The 21,186-nt window shown below is 49.8% G+C and overlaps 1 protein-coding gene across 3 annotated transcripts in view; it reads left to right on the plus strand.

The window, feature by feature from the left end:
- FAM135B (family with sequence similarity 135 member B) overlaps window positions 1-21,186 on the plus strand; it is a 288,328-nt gene that overhangs the window by 246,267 nt on the left and 20,875 nt on the right. For all 3 annotated transcript variants that reach the window (XM_058668452.1, XM_058668449.1, XM_058668450.1), the window contains exons 8-11: window positions 4,990-5,143; window positions 7,564-7,613; window positions 14,130-14,285; window positions 15,082-15,155. In XM_058668452.1, the coding sequence (XP_058524435.1) occupies window positions 4,990-5,143; window positions 7,564-7,613; window positions 14,130-14,285; window positions 15,082-15,155 (434 nt within the window). The remainder of the gene's footprint in view (window positions 1-4,989; window positions 5,144-7,563; window positions 7,614-14,129; window positions 14,286-15,081; window positions 15,156-21,186) is intronic.

The raw sequence follows: 21,186 nt of genomic DNA on the forward strand, positions 1-21,186 counted from the left end.
ACAATACACAGCATCCCATAATTTCTTCTAGAATGTGACTTGCCATGTTGTCCTGCAATCCCGTGTTCACTTTCCTGGTTTTTCAGACTCGAGGACATTCCACTCTAAGTGGGGATATTTCTTTGGAACTTGAGACCTCAAGGACTCAGCACAGTCCAGGGCAGACAGGAAGCAACAGATTAAGAGCAATTAAGATCATCATCTAGAATGGAATTGATCTAATCCCTCTTACTTGCTGAAAGATATGAGGAAACCCAGTTTTTTAAATGTGAAAATATAGTTCTCTGAAGTGAAAGAGATTAATGGCAAAAATTCATGTATTCATGCAAGATGTAGCATGAAGGTTAGCTTGTAAGAAGGTTATGAATGATTCACAGTTGATATTTCATCCTCTTTTATTACTAATGAGTTAGTATTTGAAATCTGTGTGTTGATGTTTTTGTTTGGAGACAGAGATCTGCCCTCTGCAGTCCGTCTCCCAAGTGGCTCAGGTGGTTCCAGGCCTGAGCCAGGAGGCAGGGGCTCCAGCCAGCACCCCTGCTTTGGGGGCAGCAACCCGACTGCTCGAGCTGTCCCCTGCTGTCTCCCATGCTGTCCTGTAGCAGAAAGCTGGAGGCAGGCATGGAAACGAGGGGATCATACCCAGCAGTTGTGCATGTGGAAGGCAGGTGTGTTAGTGAGACCAACTACTGCACCGAAAGGGCTGCCCCTCCTTCCTAGTTAAAGTTCTAACCAGGTCAGTCTATTGCTGACGCCGATCGACCAGTTTGCTAAAGAAAAGTGCCAGCGTTGAAGTCTGTTGGTGGGAGGACCCATGTGGAAGCCATGATGAGAATGCCAACCACTGGAGTCTTGGCTGGGTGTCCCAGGTGCGCATTCTCCTCCAGTCCCGTTCTTACCCACTGATGCTGCAGAAACCCTGTGTGGGACTGTGCCCCAGCTGAGTCACAAAGCCCACACTTGACCCCAGGGTTCCCCTCTGATTCCCAGTCTGCTAGTGTTTTTTTTTTTTTTTTAGATGCAACCCTGTTGCTTTGTTCTACAAAGTGTAAGATTAAAAAAAAAAATCACTTACAGTTATTTTAAAAAGAACCGGATCAAAAATGTCCGTCAGAATTTGCCATTTAGAGCAGGCTTATAAACACACAGGAAAAATGACAGTATTTAGGAATGGGAAATGAAAATAGCACCTCAGGGAGACTATCAAGATATTATTTTCAGCCATACAATTTGTACCTTTCTCTAGAGCACAGTAGAATAGCTGCAGCCTCAAGGGGCATTGGGTTAGTCCAGTGATTTCCAAGCAATTAAATTCCTAGGAAGACGCCAGCTTACAGAACTGCTGTGAACAGAAAAGCTCTTGCTGCTTGCGACCCTCCCAGGGCTTCTCCAAATGCTGAATCAGAGCTCCTGCTTGCCTAATCTCAAGGCTGTGACTACCCCATGGGGGTCTCCCTTGACCTCTTGGGGCCCATTCCACCTCTGGAAATGTGTGTCATGATCCCAGCTTCCCTGAAGGTTTGAAGGACCAGCAGCCATGACCAGTGAGAACACAGGTGTGTGACTGCTGCCTGAATTGGTTCAGCATCAAGGCTACAAGTGTGCAGGCTTCATGCGGCACGTCTCTGAATCCTTCCCTGACTGCTTACTCGCCCTGTGATCTCCGGTTATGTGCTGTTCTGAGATTCAGTTTTTATTGAGCTCATTGCATTAGGTCAGCATGATAATTAAATGACTAATACAGGTTCAGTGCTTAAGCAATGCCTGACATTTAACTGGGTAGGATAATAAATGAGCATTGTTTATTAATGCATCCATGATGATGTCTATGATTTTCTTGGTAAAAGTGTACTAAAACATAAAACTCCTTGCATCACCAAGGGAAGACTCTAAAGACAGCATGAGACGCTCAGCAGTTACAGTGAACGGCAGCTACGGTTAGTAGCCCTCTAGATGCTGTGCTCTGAGATAGCTTACATTTCTTCTCCAAATAAACATCTAAAATATTAAAGTCAGTACCATGTGTGCGTTCTCCTGTAATTGTAACATATGTACAGACATACTGACTGATACAGCTTGACAGAAATCTCCTCCTATGTTCAAGGGAGTTAATTTGGTCACAGAAGAGGAGAGCAGAGTCACCTGTCTTTTGCTACACACTTGCTGTGGCCGAGCAGCTGCGCTGGGGCCTCCATTTGTGAGTTCATGTACAGCCTGATGCTCTGCCAGATTCCTGTTGCATCATTTAGGGTTTTCCTTCCATACTTGAAAATGGGCGGTGGGAGTGCTCTCTCTCTGAGCTGGGGAGATGGAATCAGGCTGTTGTTTAGTCCGCTCCATCAGTTCTAATGGCGGTACGTGGGCTTTTTCCACTGTGACAACTCGGGGAAGTCTGCATTATTTTTGTCACATTCAAAAGTGTGTGGTTGAGTATGTGTGCAGAAGAGAGGCTTGTTTAGAATAATCTCCAGCCACAGTCGTGTATTTTTCAGGGTTTTACTTTGGATTAGCATTTTGACTTCTTCATATCTAAACAAACACGTTGAGTCAGGCCCCTGAAGATTCTCCAGTTTCCTGTTTATTTCGCTTGGAAACTCCAGTTGATGTTGAGAATCTGAACAGTTGCAGACCTCAGAGATTCCTTTCCTTCTTCAGCACGTCCTGAAGAAGAGTTAGAATTGTAAGCAGCTAACAGGCCTGGAAACAGGTTTGTGGGGTGCTTTCAGCCCACGAGCCAAGCGGCTGTAACTACCAGGTTTGGTGCGATTGTTAGTCTTTCTGTTCTCATTGCTGCTTAGTCATAGGCAGCAGAGATAGCTCAGGACTGAAATTAATACCTCTGCTGATGAAAGCAGCCCTTTGTGGCATGTCTGTTGCCTGCCTGGTGTGGATTTCGTTTCAGAGGCACGAGTGTGGTACTGAGGAGGGCCTGCCTTGGTTAAGCCGAGTGGCCTTGAATGAGTCACTTAGTGCTCTAAGCCACAGCCTACGGTCTATGAAATGGGAGTAGGAGTTCTTAGCACTTGTTTTGTCTAAGCTGAAAAACAGGTAAAGCAGTGAAAAACAAGGAGCAGAGAAATGGTCAGAAAATTCACCGACTTTTGAGTGTGCCTGCAAACACACATGCAATGTGTACATATGTACACGCACAGACACATGTGCGTATGGGAAATATACTGACAATCTACAAAAGATTATTGGAACTTGAATAATGAGACGCTCCATATTGTGTTTTCTCTGGTGATAATTGAGAATTTTTTTCTTTTTTCTATATCTTTATTCAGTTTTGAAAAGCAGAATTAGAGTACTTGCCTGGCTGTTATCTGAAGATCAGATGGGTGGTAGCAACAGGGCTCTCCAGAGGCCTGGTAACAGTGGTTTCCTTCTTTCTGCGTCTGCCCAGGGAGTCTGGCATGTGCCCTGCTGGGCACATGCTCCACCATCTTTCTGTAACTGGCTGCTCTGTGTGTGCTCGTAGCATATTAGGAAATAAGAGAAATTGGAGTGCATACATTACTTTTCCAGGTTCACAGATGTTCCCGCTGGATAAATTTTCTGGCTATTGAGTGGGTAAATCTTTTAGTTCCAAACCTTGTTGAATATCTTTCTTAGGTTTGCACCAGAAGGGACCTGGCAGCCTGCAATCAAGGCCAGGATTCAATTGCAGAGAAGTGTGACCCTGGGGTTGGAGGTTGCACAGCAGCATCTAGAGGGTGCTCTTGAGTATAGTTGCTGCACAGGGTCTCAGGTGATTCTGCGTGTGTTGCTGTCCCGTATTACTGCCCCATGGTTATTGCTTCCTGAAAGCATCACCCAGCATTCTCAGAATCTGTTTCCTAGAGAACTGATCTAAGGCAATGTGAGAGCGAAGCAACCACACACCTTGGATTCCATCCGTGTCTCCTTACGTGTGGCACCTTACTGTGGGGTGGTTGTAGTTACGCCCATCATTGTGTGCGCACACCATTGGGAGCATGGATGAAAGTTTGTCTGCCATCACACACGTCCTGTTTCTACTGTATACATCCAGCCTTGTGAGACGGCAGGAGAGATGGGAGATGGGCGAGAAGGGAGGGTACCCCAGACTCCAGCCACACACACCAATGCGCAAAATCAAACGGAGTTCCACAGATCCCTACCAGGCTTCTTCCAGAAGTATAGGGAAGGTGAGAGCCGCTGCTTTCTCCCACAACAGCCGTGAGGCAACAGATGGACCCGCAGGCCGTGACCTCACGGAGGTGTGCGGACACACTGTCTTCAAAGCTCCTGCCCTCTACGGCCTCTGTACTTCTCCATTCTATTGTTTCCCCCTCTGTCCTCAGAGCAAGTTTTGCCTGGAATTCACCCTGGGATGCCCTTCTGTAGTTGGCGCAAGGCTCTAAGCTGTCCTGCTGCATTCTTGTCATCAGGTTTGCCCAGGTCAGCTGGCAATTCCAGTTCAGTGTGTTTGCATCTACATGTATAGAGAGAGCAGTAGCCAGCTTCTCCCGCCATGCAATCTCGCACTCAGAGCCTTGGGTTTTTAAGTCATTCTACAACAAGATTCCTCCTGTTCAACAGTGTACCCCTCGACCACTGGCTCCAAGAGTCTTAGTGCCTTATATCCCTGTGATAAAATGCCGTCTCTGTCCTCATCCTGCTTCTGGTGTTGGTCAGAACGGATGCTTATAAATGGGGGCCACTGAGTTGTGAACTGTGATGTCACTGTCACCATCGTCTTCATTCTCCTGATTGTCACTCATCATCACCGCTGTTGTTTTGAGTGCGATAAGACACAGGCATGACAGCTTTCCAAGGATTTTTCCACGTGGAGGAGGGATGAAGAAGTTCAATCCCAGATCTCTGTTCCTGGATGTTCACCTTTTAGCTGTCTAAGGCGTGGGTCTGCTCCCCCGGATGCTGGCACACAGGTGGGCAGAGGGTGAGAGCCCCGTGTGGCTGGACCAAGGAGCCCACTCAGCAGCGTTGGTTCCTCTCTCACCCCCACAGGGCAGCTTCTACGTCCCCTCCGAGAGCTGCATCCAACATGCACACAAGCAGCACCGGGCCCTGTGCCTCCTGCTCCTGCACGCCCACCAGGGACTTCGCCTCTACTTCCTGCTCATCCTGAGGGACGTCCCGGGGCTGCCTCGCATGGAGCTGGGTAAGAGCCTGGGGTGGGTCATCCCTTTTTGGAACTGTAGGTTGAAAAATAAAGGCAGGCTCTGAGAGCATCACAGCGACAGCCCGTCCATGCTCAGACAGAAGGGCTGCACCACTCTAGCAGGGTAGAGTCTTGGAAGAGCAAATACAGTCGGAACACAGGGGTGCCTCAAGGCGTGTTGCTTCCCTCATTTACTTATTCATGCAGAGTGTATTCTACCTGGAAAGTCATGGCACATAATGCTTTGTAACTTTCTACAAGTAAATACACGTTTTCTTGCAACCTTTTCTTAATTAGGCTTTAATTACAGAATGCTACTTATGAAAGTATGAACATTTTAGTAAAGAGATGATAGTGAGATAATATTCTTTGTGATTAAAGAAACCTGTAATAATTCTCTCTATTTGGTTATCTGGGGACAAAGTGATTCTTGCAAGTTGACTGGATGTCATGGAGTACAGTGGGTTTGAATCTGTCGTGATGGGCAGAGGATGGGAGTGAGGGTGAGAGAATAGCCGTGTGTTACAGCTCTGTGATGGGAGCTCAGAGAGCTGGCCCTGCCCCTTGGGACGCGGTCGTTTCTGCCGGGTCGTTCTGAGCTGTAACAGGTGACATGGTTCAGAGTCAGCTAATGAGCCTCCTCCACCTTTCGTAACAGACCAACTTCTCAGCCTGGTAGTCAAGTTTAGCACCTGTTTCAGCATCAGACACCTGCCGGTACCTTGACTTCTCTCTCCTTACTCCTAGACCTCAACATTTGAGATACCTCATCGAGCAGTGATGCACTTGCATGTTCACCTCCCCATTCGAATCGGGGCCTTTGAGGGCAGAGACCCCTCAGGTCTGTCGCACACACTCCTCTGCGGGTAGAGTGAAGGAGCAGGTGCAGTGTTAGCCACAGAGTGTTGAATTCTGGTGCCATCTTCCTATCCAGCTTTATCAGCTCGGAAATCCTGGACAAGTGTCCGTGAGGTACCACTCGGTCATGCGGTCATTGCAGCTTTTATTTGTTCAGATCCCAATCATACAAATACGATAAAGACATGCACAGACCCACAGCCGCTTCAAATTACTCAGGGGGTGATGAGGTTATTTAGTAGCATCACAGTATATAGATATACATTTCACAATACATAAATAAATAGATTTGTCCTTTACCCAAAGAAACTGAGTTCATGTGTTCATTCACTCACATTTTAAAATCACATTTTATTATTCACCGCTTACTGTGGGGTCAGGCATTATGTTAAACACCGAGGGCCCAGGCATGGTGACTGACAAAATCTGTTAGGCCTCCTGAGGTTGCATACCCAAGGTCAGCAGTCAGGTGAGAGGTTTATGAAAGTGAGGCTGTCAGCTAGGAAGTGTAAGAGACTGCTCAGCTGCATTGGGAAGCAGTACTGTCATTAAAACTTGTGCCACAGGGCCAGTGCTGTGCTGTGATGGGTAAACCCTCTGCCTGGGATGCCAGCATCATCCCATCTGAGTGCCAGTTTGTGTCCTGGCTGCTCCATTTCCGATACAACTCCCTGTTAATGGCCTGAGAAAAATAGTAGGAGATGACACAAGTGTTTGGGCCTCTGCCAGGTACGTGGGAGACTTAGCTGTACCTGCTGGTTCCTGCCTTCAGCTTGTTTCAGCCCTGGCTCTTACAGCCATCTGGGGAAGCACACGGAAATTCATTCTCTCTCTCTCTCTCTCTCTCTCTCTCTCTCTCTCTCTCTCTCTCTCATGGCTTTCTCTTATGGCTCTCTGTCTCTCTGTCTCTCTTTCTCTCCCCACCCCTGTAACTGACTTTCAGATAAATAAATCTTGAACAAAAAGCTCTTCCTCTCACATAAAATTGGCAGCAGCATCACAGAGCCAGGGAGAGTTGAACCACAGGCAGGACTGTGATGGTTGAATCGAACATCGCTGGAGAAGACAGCACCATCACTGGCTGGCGGGTCCTGATTGTTGGAGTCCGTGGGGCTGGCAGCAGGCTCAGCCCCATCACTCTGCCTCCCAGGGTTTCCAGTTTTCCTCTCTAACCTGGAGATACAAGTCTGTGACGCCTGTCTAGCCTAGGTGTAGCTGTGTGTGCTCAGCAGTGGAGGGAGTGCACCTATAAAAGCACAAGCGAATTTGGAATCCACTTGGATCGTATAAAGTGCAGTGTGCATGTGGGGATTGACTGCTTCTCATAAGTGAATCCATGAGAGGGTGTGGGTCGTTGGTGATCAAGGCATGCCTTCAAATCATATTTATTCTTTTTGAAAGCGTGGCCCTTGTAGGCAGACGGAGAGAGGTAGGTAGAGCTCTCAGCAGGTGTGTTTGTGACTTCAATACTAAACCCAGCCTTAGGTATTGTCCTTGAATTAGTGAGCGCTGCATTGCCCTGTGCGTTCACTTCCCATGATATTGCTGTTTTGTCTCCCTAGAAGGCCTTGCGGTTGAAGAAACGCTGTCTCAGCTGTGCTCAGAGCTCCAGGTAAGAGAGCATGGCTCCTAAAGCCTGAATGCGTAGCAGTGGTGAGGCCACACAGACGGTGCTTGCTCGCTCTAGCAATCAGGAGGGAAAAGGCCAGACTTGAGCCTCACGCTGGAGCACTGTTCTTCCGTCTCTACAGATCTCCATAGTGTAAACCTCTCTCTCTTACACAGTGTTGAACATCTAAATGCGTAAACAGACGTGTGTCTCCTTGGAGCACACCCTTCCTTTATCTCCTTCTCCCTGATCCATGCATTGAAAAACTCTTACAACCACCAACTGTGAGCCCCTCCCTGGGAGTGACAGGACCCTGCACCTGTGCCCGGGTGGCCTCAGATGGTGCAGGAAGGTGGGCTCAGGTATGGCGAGCCCACTCTCTACTTTGTGCTCACTAAACGACCCGTGCTTGGGTTTGAGATGGAATCCTCTGGAGCCCACACATATCCTGTTGGCTGGGCAGTCAGACAGGAGGCGGACATACTGGAAAGGAGCCTGGTGACCTGGGGTAAGCAACACGCTAGTGGACGCCTAGAAACTGGACTCAGAGCAGACTCATTGCCAGCACACACCTGTGCCTTGTGGTTTTTGTTTTTTATAGATTAACTGATTTTTATTGGAAAGCCATATTTACAAAGAGGAAGAGAGACAGAGAAAGATCTCCCATCTGCTGGGAGAAAGGAGCTTCTTCTGGGTTTCCCGTGTGGACTCACGGTTCCAAGGCCTTGGGCCATTCTCCGCTGCTTTCCCAGGCCAAGGGCTTGGAACTGGATGGGAATCAGAGCAGCCGACAGGATGTCACATCTAGCAGGTGAAGGATTGGCTTGCTCTGCCACTGAACAACACTGCAGCCTGCTGGTGTTACATCTGCACTCCTGACGGCTCGGCTTCTGTGGCCGCGCCTCTGGCTCAGTCCTGTGATCCAGCGACTCAGAGAACTCGGGAAGCGCTTGGCTTTCCTGCACCAAGTCATTCTAAGGCATGTCATGAGGGAGACCGAGGAAGCTCAGAGGGAGTGGTGCCCAGGGCATCGTCAGACGGGCTGCCCTGAGCAGCAGCTTCTGTCCCACTTGCCCGTCTTCTTGGCCGGTGGACACCACGCTTGCCAAGCGGAAAGCTCCCCAGCCTGGTGCTGAAGGCCGTGGCAATGCCTCGGCATCAGGTGTGATTGAACATAGCTATGGTGACAGGCTGAGTCCTAGCGTGTCTCCCTTTCTCCACCCTCAAAATACGACCCACCTGAATTGGGGAGGCGGTTGTATGAAATCGAAATTGCCTCATGGGCATTAACTCAAGTTTCTTTCAAAGGAAATTGTAAGGGTTTTAGAAGTTCTGAGCCAGAGCTAGAGATTATATATCACTACTGTTTGCTTTCTCTCTCTCTCTCTCTCTCACACACACACACACACACACACACAAGCACATGTGTCTGTGGACAGCAGAATTAAAAGACAATGTGAGTTTTCCATGAGTTCTGAAGCTCCCGTGTGTGCATGTATCAGTGTGTGGAGTTAGGTCACCTGCTCACAGAGTACATCGCAGTGTTGCACAGGTCAAAGCAGTGAGCCTTAAGGAAGGCCAGGGGTTACGAGTGCGGCTGCAGCAGTGGGGACAGCGGCGTCCCCATGGAGTGTTTATTTCCTGTACAAAGGATTCACTCGCTGGGCACCATCTCCACGGCAGCCCTGGGGACTGCACTCAAGAGGTCATCACCAGGGCTGGGCCTGGAGGCCTGTGCACTGCATTCCTGTCACATCTGGTGCCTGCAGGGGTTCCGGTGAGGTACCTCCGGGTTAGCGCCAAGGGTGAGAGGCGCAGGCCAGCAGTGACCCTGCCTAACACGTTCCCTGGAAGGGTAGCTGTTTTCTTCTTCTCTTGTGGCACTGTGCCAAGCTGCAGGGATGCTGTGTCTCAGTTTTGAGTCAGTGTTGCCATGGATTTTATTTTGCACCCAGCATCCTAGTTGGCTGGCTGACAAGGGAGAAAGGTGAAGTCCTAGATTCACTAAGGGATTGGCTTGGCGGTCACAGTGTGAGAGTGTGTCTCCTCTGCTGGAGGCAGAACATCGCCACCTGGTGGCCATCACAGTCCTCAGCCAGCTTATCTGTCTCAGGGCAATAGGATCATCTGGCAACTGGTTTCAGTGATGGCACACAGTCTGGGACAGAGCAGTTATTCCAACATGATTCTACTCCATGTTGACTGTACACCTGCTGTGCTCTGACCCGTCAGCCAGATACTGGGAAGACAAGCAAGTGATATACCGCTTAGGACTTGTAGCCTCCCAACAAAGACAAGACAAGGGCTGGCAATACAGTCAGCACTAGAACCAGGCAGTGTAAGCTGAGGGGAGGTGGCAGCAGGTGGGGCGGGGTGATCCTGACCCTGCCTGGGAGGCGGGGTGATCCTGACCCTGCCTGGGGAGGCGAGGACCTGACCCTGCCTGGGGAGGCGAGGACCTGACCCTGCCTGGGGAGGCGGGGTGATCCTGACCCTGCCTGGGAGGCGAGGACCTGACCCTGCCTGGGAGGCGGGGTGATCCTGACCCTGCCTGGGAGGCGAGGACCTGACCCTGCCTGGGAGGCGGGGTGATCCTGACCCTGCCTGGGAGGCGGGGTGATCCTGACCCTGCCTGGGGAGGCGATGATGGCTCAGTAACAGCCAGCAGTGAGTGAGTGAGTATGTGTGAGTGTCACACATACACACGGAAGCGGGCATCTGTACAGCCTGACTGAGGCATTGTTCTGGCTGCTTGGGACTAGTGAGGCTGAAGTTCCTCCAACACCAGCCTGCACAGATGGTGAGAATCCTTCTCTCTGGCCTGGCTGTAAGGAAGGGCTGTGCTCCACAGAGCGCAGGGGGCTTGTGAACTTGCAGCCCGTCCTACAGCTTCAGACTCGTGCAAAGGAATCAATGTCCTTTTAAACACAGCAACCCAGGGCTGCATGTGAGCTGCCTCTGGCCTGCCTGGCCCTTCCCTGGGTGCCGCTGCCTGGCCCCTTTCCACAGCCGTACGTTCCCATGTTGCAGGTCCTTTCTGCAGTCATGCTTTGCTTTGCAGAATCTCACACAGAGGAGATTGTAGCAGGCAAGGAATGCCATGTAGTCACAGGCTCAAAGTCCAGTTGAAGCCTCCTAGGGGGCCCTCGGCTCCTGCGGTACGGAGACCTGCTTGAGATGAATAGAGGGGCTTGGGCATGGGATGTTTCGCTGGGCTGTGGCTGAGCTGCCATCCCCCTCCTGCACAGGCTGTGTTTGTGCCGCTCAGGGCACAGGGTTGTACCTTACCCAGTGTCCTTCTGCCTGCTGCAGTCTCTTGCGGGATTGTCCCACTCACCCTTGGGTTGATTTCTGCACTGTGCTGTCTCCCCGTGAGGCGTAAGCCAGCCATTCCCCTCTCAGGGCGCCGTGTGAGCCGCTGAGATCCCGGACTCCCGACGCTCCAGGTCTCACGGTGCAATGGCCTGTTTTCGCGTCCCCTCAGTGAGGTCTCATGATTTGTACCGCTGTCCTCTCGTTCACTGACCTGTGACCTCCTGCACAGAAGCAACCACATTTTCTTTATAGTGATAGCCGCTGTCAGAATGTACTGCTGCTTGGCAAATATTTGCTGAACCAAATACTCAAATGAGCCTCCAAACAGCACGCGCTAGAGAGAGGGAACTCAAGCCACTAGGCAGGCACACATGTGTACCCCGGTACTGCCTGGGGGAGATGGGAGCCCATGTCAAGGCCTATACTGGAGGCGAAAGGGCTCCATGAAGAGGCGGTGGCCTGGTGTGGCCGCTGAGCAGGGCCTGGGAGCTAGACTGCTGCCCTGCGTCCTGTCCCTTCCCATAGCTTCAGTCATGAGCGTGTTTCTTAAGTTGCTTGAGCCTTGGCTGCTCTACTGCCACTTAGTGTGGTGATGATAGTACCTATGGATGGGATGTGTTCTAAGGATTAAGCAATTACTGTCTGTAAGCCTTTGGCCCCTGGGCCCTGTGCTGTGGCTGCCTTTGGCCCCCGGGCCCTGTGCTGTGGCTGCCTTTGGCCCCCGGGCCCTGTGCTGTGGCTGCCTTTGTTGCCATAGGCATTCCTGTCATGTAGGAAAAGTTGCCTGCATGGGCGTCGTGGAATGAAGGCCAACACAGCAGTGGGCACAGCTGTGTGGTGTGTCTGCGTGTGCACACGTGGCAAGTGGGAGGCATTCTGTGCAGAGCTGAGAACACGCACCGAGGCGGGGGATGAGCACGCAGGGGCGTGCAGCCCTGACTGCACACTGGGGTCACCCGAGAAGCGTTTCTGAAATGTTAAGTTGCCCAGCATCTGCCTCAAAGATTCTGAGATGGACTCCAACAACTGTAGGCTTAGAGCCTGCGGAGCTTGGGACCATTGTGCGTGGTCAGCCGAGATTCGGCCATGGCCATCATCAAAGCCTGCACAGCCCAGGCAGTTGTGAGAGCAGAAGTGTCTTCTTGTAATCAGAAGCTTCTCTAACTTTACCTGAAGGCTGGAGAAAAAATTTTCCCAAAGACACTCTTAATCAGTAACTTTTCCTTTTTCTCTTCTGCCCTCTGGTGGCTTAGCTCAGAATTTGCACTGTTTACCGGTGCCACCATGACAGAGGGGAGTGCCGAGACTGATGTAATAAGCCTGGTTGGAAGTTAGTGGGGGAATGTTGTGGCATTGTGAGTTAAGCTGCCACCTGCAGTGCTGACATCCCACTTGGGCTAAGGTTCAAGTTCCAGCTGCTCCACTTCCAATCCAACTCCCTGCTAATGTACCTGGGAAAGTAGGAGAAGATGGCCCAAGTGCTTGGTCCCCTGTATCTGCATGGGAGACCTGAAGGAAGCTCCAGCGCACGGGAGACCTCTCTCTGTTTTGGCCTTTCTTCACTCTCTCTGTGGGGCTCGGCAGAGTTTCAGAAGAATCTTCAGAAGCCAGAAGGAGTTGGCTGTTTTATGTGGCTGTCCAGTGGAGGACAGCTAAACCTAAGGTGATGAGGAGGCAAACTCAAAGGTGGACATTCTGAAGGCATTCTACCGAGACAGCATAGCCCCACCAAAAGTCCAGTGGCTGGAAATAGGCAGGTGTGCAGAGGCTAGTGTAGACAGATTAGTGGGTGGCAGCAATAGGTCGCATTGGGCCAGAAAGAGAGATGGCCTCAGCTTGGGGGAGGAATCTTCTTGGGGGCGCAATGGGTTGGGCTGATGCAGGAACTGAATCTCACTCACGGGAGAGACTGTTTGGAGAATCTTAGTATGAGACACAGCTAGTCCTTCCCATAGTCTCCCTCTCCAACCTGGAAGTTTTCCAGTAGTTGACTCCTCTCCCCAACTCTCCCACCTAACCCTTACTTGTCTGCCTCTTTAAATATTCTTGACTATAGTGCTTGGGACTGAGCCAAGAGTGGCCACTCCCATTTGAGCCTTACATCTTACCGAGTCAGGCTTGAGGTCTTACGTCTTTCTCTGATGTGTCACCATGAAAGTCCAGTCTTCCATCTTGGAAGAAGCAACTCTGGAATGCCATGATTCAATGATGACTGTGTCTGGAACCAGTCATTTACTGTAAAGCAACAGCATTAAACGTGTAGTGGTTGCATTTTTTAAAATTTTCCTAGTCTGAGAGACATCACTCCACCTGAGCTGTTTTATTTAGCACCAGTCTTTGGGTGAAGCCAGAAGAAATCCCTGTATTTGGATCTAGGAAGTAAATGTAGACTATCTTTCTGCAAGTTGTTACCTCTATGGGCACTGTGTGGTTTGCATGCTGCCTTGATGGGGAAGAAAATGTGTTATGGGACAGAAGAAAAGGGAACGGGGTGCCCTCTACCCTGGTGCCATGCATGACAGAGGACTCCATGTCTGTTTTGTTTATTCAGTGTGTAAAAGCATGACTGCAGTAATTCTACTAAAGGATATTTATAGGGAATAAAGAGGGAGTAAAAATAAAATGTCTAGTAGGCCACCTGCCTATTTGTAGAAGCTAGTCACTAGGAGGTGTCAAGTTGAGGATTTACAGGTGTATGCACTGTAATCCAGCGTGAGAATGCGTGGTCTTTTGACAAATTTTAGGTGGGTGTGAATGGGTGAGGCCTAGCTGCACTCAGCAATCAAAATGTCTTGAAAGAAGAGGCACTGAATGTTGGCAGCGAAAGGCAGAGATGATTGGGATTGGAGCTGATGGACATAGAAGTTGAAAACAGCAGAAAAAGGAAATGCAAAACGTGCAAGACATTCGTGGAAATCCAAAGATGTCCTGAGTGGAAAATGCACACGTTGCAAGATGAAGACTGCTGAGTGGTCGTGTCCACAAGACTCAGGGCCTCAGGTGCCACTGGTAGGAACACCTGCGGTGACTGTGGCTTGAATGCCGACATCAGATATGCTGTGATAATGTGGCCCTGTGGGGCAAAGAACTGTGCTGTGATGCTGTTGGTGTACAGAGGAAGGGAAGGGAGTGTTTGAGAGCAGGAATGCTGGTGGGAACGGAGGGTGAAGGCTGCTGCAGCTCACCGCCTTGCTTGCCTCTCAGATGCTCAACAGTCCGGAGAAGATAGCAGAGCAGATAAGCAAGGACCTGGCCTGGCTCGCCTCCCACCTGATGGCTCTGTGGACCCAGTTCCTGGACACGGTGACTCTGCAGTCCCAGGTGACGGCTCATCTCACCCAGGAGCACCACACCTTGAGAGTAAGTGGCCAGGTCAGGTGAAGGCTGTGATCCTTGCATGTAGAACTAGGGAAGCACTCTTCGCTTAATCGTAAATCAACCTCATGAGGCAAGAATTAGATTTCATCTAAGGATTAGATACACAGAGCGCTCAGGGACTGCACCTAAGTGGCTGCCTTTGGAACTGCATTTGTTTATGGCACCTGTTTGCAAAGCTCTGAAATTCTAGAAGGAAGGCAGGCCTGCACAAGAAATGAATGAAAGCAGCACGAAACACATTTGTTAAACTGTACCCATAAACCAGGGCTTTTCATTCCTTTATCTGAAATAACTTAGAGGGGTGCTGGAGAAAGAAGGCTTATGTTTTGTTTATTGTACTTTTTTGGAGTTTCCCAGTCCAAGATCGGGAGAATCTATTGGCTTAGCCACTTGGCGAGTAGGATAGTGGAAGAGCACTCATGCAGGAAGCTGGGAACAGCTGAAGGCGTGCTTGTGGGGAGGCATCTCCCCAGTGCCCTGAAGATCTCCGTGAGCAAGTGTGTACCCGTAATTGATCAACTGTTAACATTAGCTGTTGATGTAAGACCTTCAACAGCTGTCTGAGTATGGGAAGCTAATCTTTCCACGCGCTCACACCCTTGGGCTGAGAGGGAGCGAGGTGGCAGAAGGCAAGGAAGGCTGCACTTTTAGCTCCTTCCAGCGGGCCACGGCCTCTTTCCCAATGACACACAGCATTGGCTTCCTGGAGTTTTGCTTTCAGAAATGGACACAGAACCGTGCCGAATCATTCACCTGTTCATCCTGTGTTATCCCTTAGGTCCGGAGGTTTTCTGAGGCCTTCTTTTATATGGAGCACCAAAAGCTCGCCGTCCTGACCTTTCAGGAGAATCTGTAAGTAATAAAGTCTACATCTACTTCAGCTATAAAGCAGTCACCAAGACAGACCTTGCTTTCTGCGTTTAGACTTCCTGTTTCACATCATCTTTGCTGGAAAAGCAGAGGAATTTGCCCACCTCTGCACATTCTGTCTGCATTTTCTCTGCAGGCTGAAAAAACCAACCCACCAAAATTAAAGAAATACATGTATTTACAGGGATGAGAGCTGGCAAGGGGCCTGTGGTTCTGTAGATAGAATCAACACTTCCTAGGTCCCCAAAGACATTGTGCTGAGCCTTTTTAAGTCGTGTTTGTATTACACAGACAGAGAAGACTGATAGAGAGAAGGAGAGACAGAGAAAGATCTTCCAACCACGGATTCACTCCCAAATGGCCGCAACGGCCAGACCAGAGCCAGTCTGAAGCCAAGAGCCAGGAGCTGTTTCCAGGTTGCCCCACAGGTGCAGGGTCCCAAAGATTTGAGCCATTCTCTACTGTTTTCTTAGGCCATAAGTAGGTAGCTGGATTGGATTGGAGCAGCTGGCACACGAACTGGCGCCCATGGGGGATCCCGTGTTTGTGAGGTGAGGATTTAGCCATTGAGTCATTGCGTGGGCTCCATGTGCAGAAATCTCTTTGAAACATAGATTAATAGAAAGTGGTGTGGCCACAAGCTATATCAGAAAAAAAAAAAAGCAGAATTCACATGAGACAGTGCAATAGCTACAAGATGCTTTTAGCATACAAATGAAATCTCTACTGCTTTTGAAGAGGACCCATTTCACTTCTTCCACAAAATATAAAATTTTAACACACTCAAGAAACTTAGAGGGCTAATGGGAGATGAGGTGGTCCTCTTATACAGCTGGGCTGGTGAGCACGAACAGAGATTCCTTCAAGAAATTTCGATCTCGGACATACAACTGTTAAAAAAAAAAAACAACTTTTATTTGTTTTCTCCTGAGGAGTGTATTCACGTGAAACTGTCAGGGTGGACAGATGGAATGATGTTGGAGAAAGCATGCAAGTCTGGCAGGAGGAGCACTTGAGAATAATCCATTGCAAAAGACAAACGCTGACGACCTTTGAATGCTTATCTGCATAATCGGAATGTTCTCCGCACACTTCACTGCCTTTAAAAATTACAGTGGCATTTACCATTTGTCTCATGGCTTCTGAAAGTAGGGGGGCTCCAAGAAAAACACATCTTCACGTTAAAATAACTGGCCCAGACATCTTGTGAGTGCCTTCCACGTACATTTAGTCATCTGTTCATTCTGGTCTCCAGGTAGAACTTGCTGAGTGTACTTGCAACAGCTCACAGCACAATATGACAAATAAGAACAAGGATTATTTGTTTTTAGCTGAAGAGTAGATTTTGTGAGATGGAGAACGGAATGAGAATGATGCTAATCCAGTGGCTGCAGTGGCCAGAGCTGAGCAGATCCCAAACCAGGAGCTTCTTCCATGTCTCCCATGTAAATGCAGGGTCCCAAGGACTTGAGTAATTATCCACTGTTTTCAAGGCCATTAGCTGAGAGCTGGATTGGAAGTGGAGTAGCTGGAAAACGCGTTGGTGCCCATATGGGAACTGCCAGAACAAGCAGGTGGAGGATTAGCTTGTGATGCCACTGTGCTGACTCCTAGAAACATAACTTTAAGGAACACCAAGAAAAATATTGCAAATCAGGACCACCACAGAGAATCTGATTCCAGTGTCACTGTAATGGTAGGGAAAGCCATGATGGTGTCTTCGAGAAAGCGAGCACATCTGGAAATACTGGTCACAAGGATTCTGATCTCATTGAAGAGCTTTATTGCAACACCAAGCATTTTGTACCCAGGCCAGACGATGTGATGTCCGGACTATGTGGGTCAGAGACCCTATGTATGTTCTTGAGGGAGCTGTTTTTCTCTCATTGTCATTTTTATCCCTTATCCCATCTTGTAGTCTCAGTTTCCTTAGCCAGAGGATAGGACAGCTAATGATTGTTGGGGTTAGACGAGAATATGTTACGAAGTGTAAGTGAGCTAAGTGGTTCCTGTACAAGGGCAGAGGAGATGAAGTGGGGAGCCAAGAATGCTGTTCTGACTTGCCACGCCCTCTAGTGGAGAATCAGCAGGGCACGGCTGGGATCCCTTCAGGCAGTGACAGGTGAAGAACAGTGTAGCAATGGAAGCGCAAAGGATTTTGAGAAATAGAGTATGGCCAGCTTCTCCATCATTGCTGAGGCGGAGGAGTAGCTGACGCAGAGGCTGTGATAGGGGAACACAGTGACTCTGGAGAGCCCAGGATGGCATGTGGAGCTGCAGGAGAAGCATGGGGAGGAAGGCAGGGCCAGTGGGGCGGGCAGGAATGAGCCCGGGGGAGGGGGTGCATGGACCCGAGAAAGACCCTGCACATAGCACTGTGAAGGCCTCCGTTCATGTCTCCTCCCACGCCCACCCCATTTGGTTAGTGAATGAGTGTAGACTTGAGCATTTTCCATCTCGTACATGTGGTTTAAAATCGTCGTGCTGTAGCTTACCCTTAGGACATCAAACCAGTTTCACTGAACCTTTCCTAGCTGGGTTTTTAGAAGGGAGATCTCTCCACTCAGGAAATACCTAGTATCCACTCTGCACCTGATACTCTTTTGAGCAGTAGTGAAGAAATGATAAATTTCCTGCCTCAAGGACCTTACGTTTTAGTGGTAGAGGGCATAGAAGTAAGCAAATGATTGGTGTGAAATAAACAGCAGTGTGAGCGAGACAGAGGGGGCTGCCTCGTCGAGTTCTCGGAGGCGGGCTTCCATAAACAGCAATGTGAGCGAGACAGAGGGGGCTGCCTCATCGAGTTCTCGGAGGCGGGCTTCCTGAGAGGGTGACACTGAGCTGCGACGTGAATGCAGATTGTTTTCAGGCTGAGAGTCATAGAGAAAGGAGCCAGGGGAGAGGAAGGAAGACTTAGACGGCGGTAGTGAACTTGGCACCTGCTAGCAGTTAGGTGAGAAGATGGGCGTGCAGTCTCTTGCTGGCTGCCTTGGTGAGGTGGTCTTGCAGACGAAGGTTGGAGGAGAAGAAGACAGAAGCCGCAGGTGCACCCCTGCTGGCAGGACCCATCTTGTGCAAATTCAAGCTAAATGGTTTCTCCAGCAAAGGGTCACCATCTCTAATGGGCTGTGATATTAATTCAGAGGGTTTGGAGTGGCACCGTTTAAGACACAATCACATATACAGTCGGAGTGAGAAGTGTTTGCTGCGACTTTTGTTTCAGGCGTGTTCTGGAGGTGTGAGATTTTACTCAGCTGCCATGAAAATGAAAGCTATTTTTTTTATTTAAAGATTTTTTTCATTGGAAAGAAAGATTTACAGAGAGAGAGGAGACAGATCTTCCACCCACTGGTTCACTCCCCAAATGAGTAATCAGGAGCTTTGCCTGGGACTCCCACATGGGTGCAGGACCTAAACACTTGGGCCATCCTCTACTGCTTTCCTAGGTCATAAGCAGGGAGCTGGTGGGAATGGGGCAGCCACGTCACGAGCCAGCACGCATATGATATCCCAGCACTTGGAAGTGGAGAATCAGCCAGCTGAGCCATTGTGCTGGCCCTGGTGAATGCTATTTCTTGCCATAGGTTATAATTTTTTAAAAATGTCAAGAATGATAGAACTAGCTACCAAGGGTACTTGCTCAGAGCCCCTTTGGCTCAGCGAAGTTAAGTATATTCTCTTAGGCCACAAAGCAAAGTATACCAGATCTGAGGAGTCCGGAGGCGGTTCTCAGCTGTGGCTCCCCTGTCATGGTATCGAGTTGTTTCTCTGAAGAATGCATAAGAAGAAACACAGCAAATATGGATTTCTCAGCTTCCAACACAGAGGCACCCTTAGGCCGGTGGGCTGTATGTACGCTTATGTCCAGGTAAACTGGATATTGAACTCAACGGGTGATGAGCCAGGCCTTCTGTGAAGTCAGCCAGATTGTTACTCAGAATGGCCTAACTGAAATGCGAAGATACCTACCCAATGCTCAGGCTGTGAGCGCCTCTGTCTGACTTACAGTCCGATTTGCATGCAAGTGCAGCTTTCCTGCACGTCACTCAGGTGAGGACGTGACCATGCACTTGGCACGAGCTGTGCCAGGAGCGCGCTTGCTCACTCAGGTGCACAGCGTTTTGCTCCCAGGTTGCCGCTGGGTGCCGAGGTGGCTTCCGCAGTCAGCAGCAGGTGAGGGCGGGGAGGAGTGTGTCATGGGGAATTGGCAGTAACAGTTAAACAAGCAGAGTTCAGAAGCCCATGTGAGGACTTTTGATAGTAAGAGATGGGATATTCTCTCAACATGTGCTTGTTCTTTTTCTCCCCGCTTCATTTGTCTGCCTCAGTCGCTCACTCAGTTCCAGGCACTAATCCGAGAACTCGAGATGCAGTGATTTCCTCCAAGGTAGACAGTGTCCCTGCCCTCCAGGAGCAGAGAAGACAAATCCATTTGCAGATAAACAAGACAATTTCTGATAAGGCTAAAGGACAGACACCTGCTGTGGGTGGCTGGGACTGGTGGCTCTTCCAGGCAGGGCGTTGAAGAGAACTTTTGTGAGTGAATTGTGTGCATGTAGATCCGGAGGCTGGCAGGAGCTGTGCGGGAGAGTGCTGCGGTGAGTTTAACAAGCAGTGCCAAGGCGCTGAGCTCTCTCAGGGCCTGTGCTGTGTTTCGGAGATCATGGATGAAGCGGACGGGGCCGGGCAGTGCCGTGTGAGGGCGGAGGTGGACTTGGGTCACGGGGTCACTCAGAGCCTGCAGAGTCAGCCGAGAAACCTGGATGCATCTGCCTTGCTGCTAACGAGCTTAGGTCCAGTTTCTGCGTGTTGACCCTGAAGCTTCTAGATTGAGAAGGAAGGTCCCTTCCCACAGAGTTTTGTTCAAGTGCTGTTGCTTCTTCACTGTCTTCTTTCTTTCTGTGTCCCTTTCTTCCTTAAAGAATCCAAGAAAACATAGTTGCACACACACATGTACACGCATGTACACACAGGTACACACATGTACACACAGGTACACACAGGTACACACACCTGTGTACCTATCAGTTCACTCCTTTACATTAATATGTCATCAGCGCAAGTCAATCCGACACGTAACATGCCTGCTCTATACACACACATTTGCACAAATACATGAGCATATGTTATATCCAAGAAAACACACCCGTGTGTGTCCATACCCATATTGCCAACACGCGAAGGCACACAGTCACTCGTAGACACCGTCCTGGGGCAGAAGCACTGTCCAGTAACTGACCTGGTCCTGAGGACTGAGCTGGGCAGCTTTCACTGCTTTGCTGTCACACACACACACACACACACACACACACACACACACACACACACGGGCCCACATGCAGCAGGGTGCTCAGAGACCTTGCTGCTTGAGCCCACCTCCCCCGCCTCTGCCTCTGAGCTGCTGGCACAGGGCCCCACGGAGCATGCAGCATGCACAACATGCTGTCCCTGAGACAGCCTGCTGAGCAAGTGGTCCTTTTCACATTTCTCACTTGTTTCTGATGGGAAGCGTTGCTCACGGCACGCAGGGTGCATCAGTGAGAAAGGCAGACAGCATCTCTGGGAGGATGGCTGCTGAGCAGTGAGCTCCACAAAGCAAGATCGACACCATGCATTAGAGTCGGCAGCACTGCAGCAAGAGAGCCAAGCCAAGGACGCGAGAAGGGCTTTTGGTTGGGGGTCTGGGGGGAACTACAGTGGGGTCTTTTCTTTGCCTGTTCCATGGAGGAGGCATTATCCCTGCCTGGAAGATCCGGTCTCACTTTTTCCAATCAGTTATCACCTGATGGATTCTGAGGCCCTGATGGCGTGAGGGTTCCCCAGGCCCACAGACTAATAGGAGGTGGAGGGAGGGAGAGGAGGAGGGAGCTGGAGGCAGAGGTGGAGCCAGTCAGGTGTAGAGATCACATAAAGATACAGAGATAGAGATACAGAGTGAGAGAGAAACAGAGAGAGATCCCAGGCAAATAGACACATGGTAGATGAGAAGTGGAAGGCAGATCTCTCTCTCTCT

The sequence above is a fragment of the Ochotona princeps genome, chromosome 9, assembly GCF_030435755.1.
Source record: "Ochotona princeps isolate mOchPri1 chromosome 9, mOchPri1.hap1, whole genome shotgun sequence".
Taxonomy (NCBI): Eukaryota; Metazoa; Chordata; class Mammalia; order Lagomorpha; family Ochotonidae; genus Ochotona; species Ochotona princeps.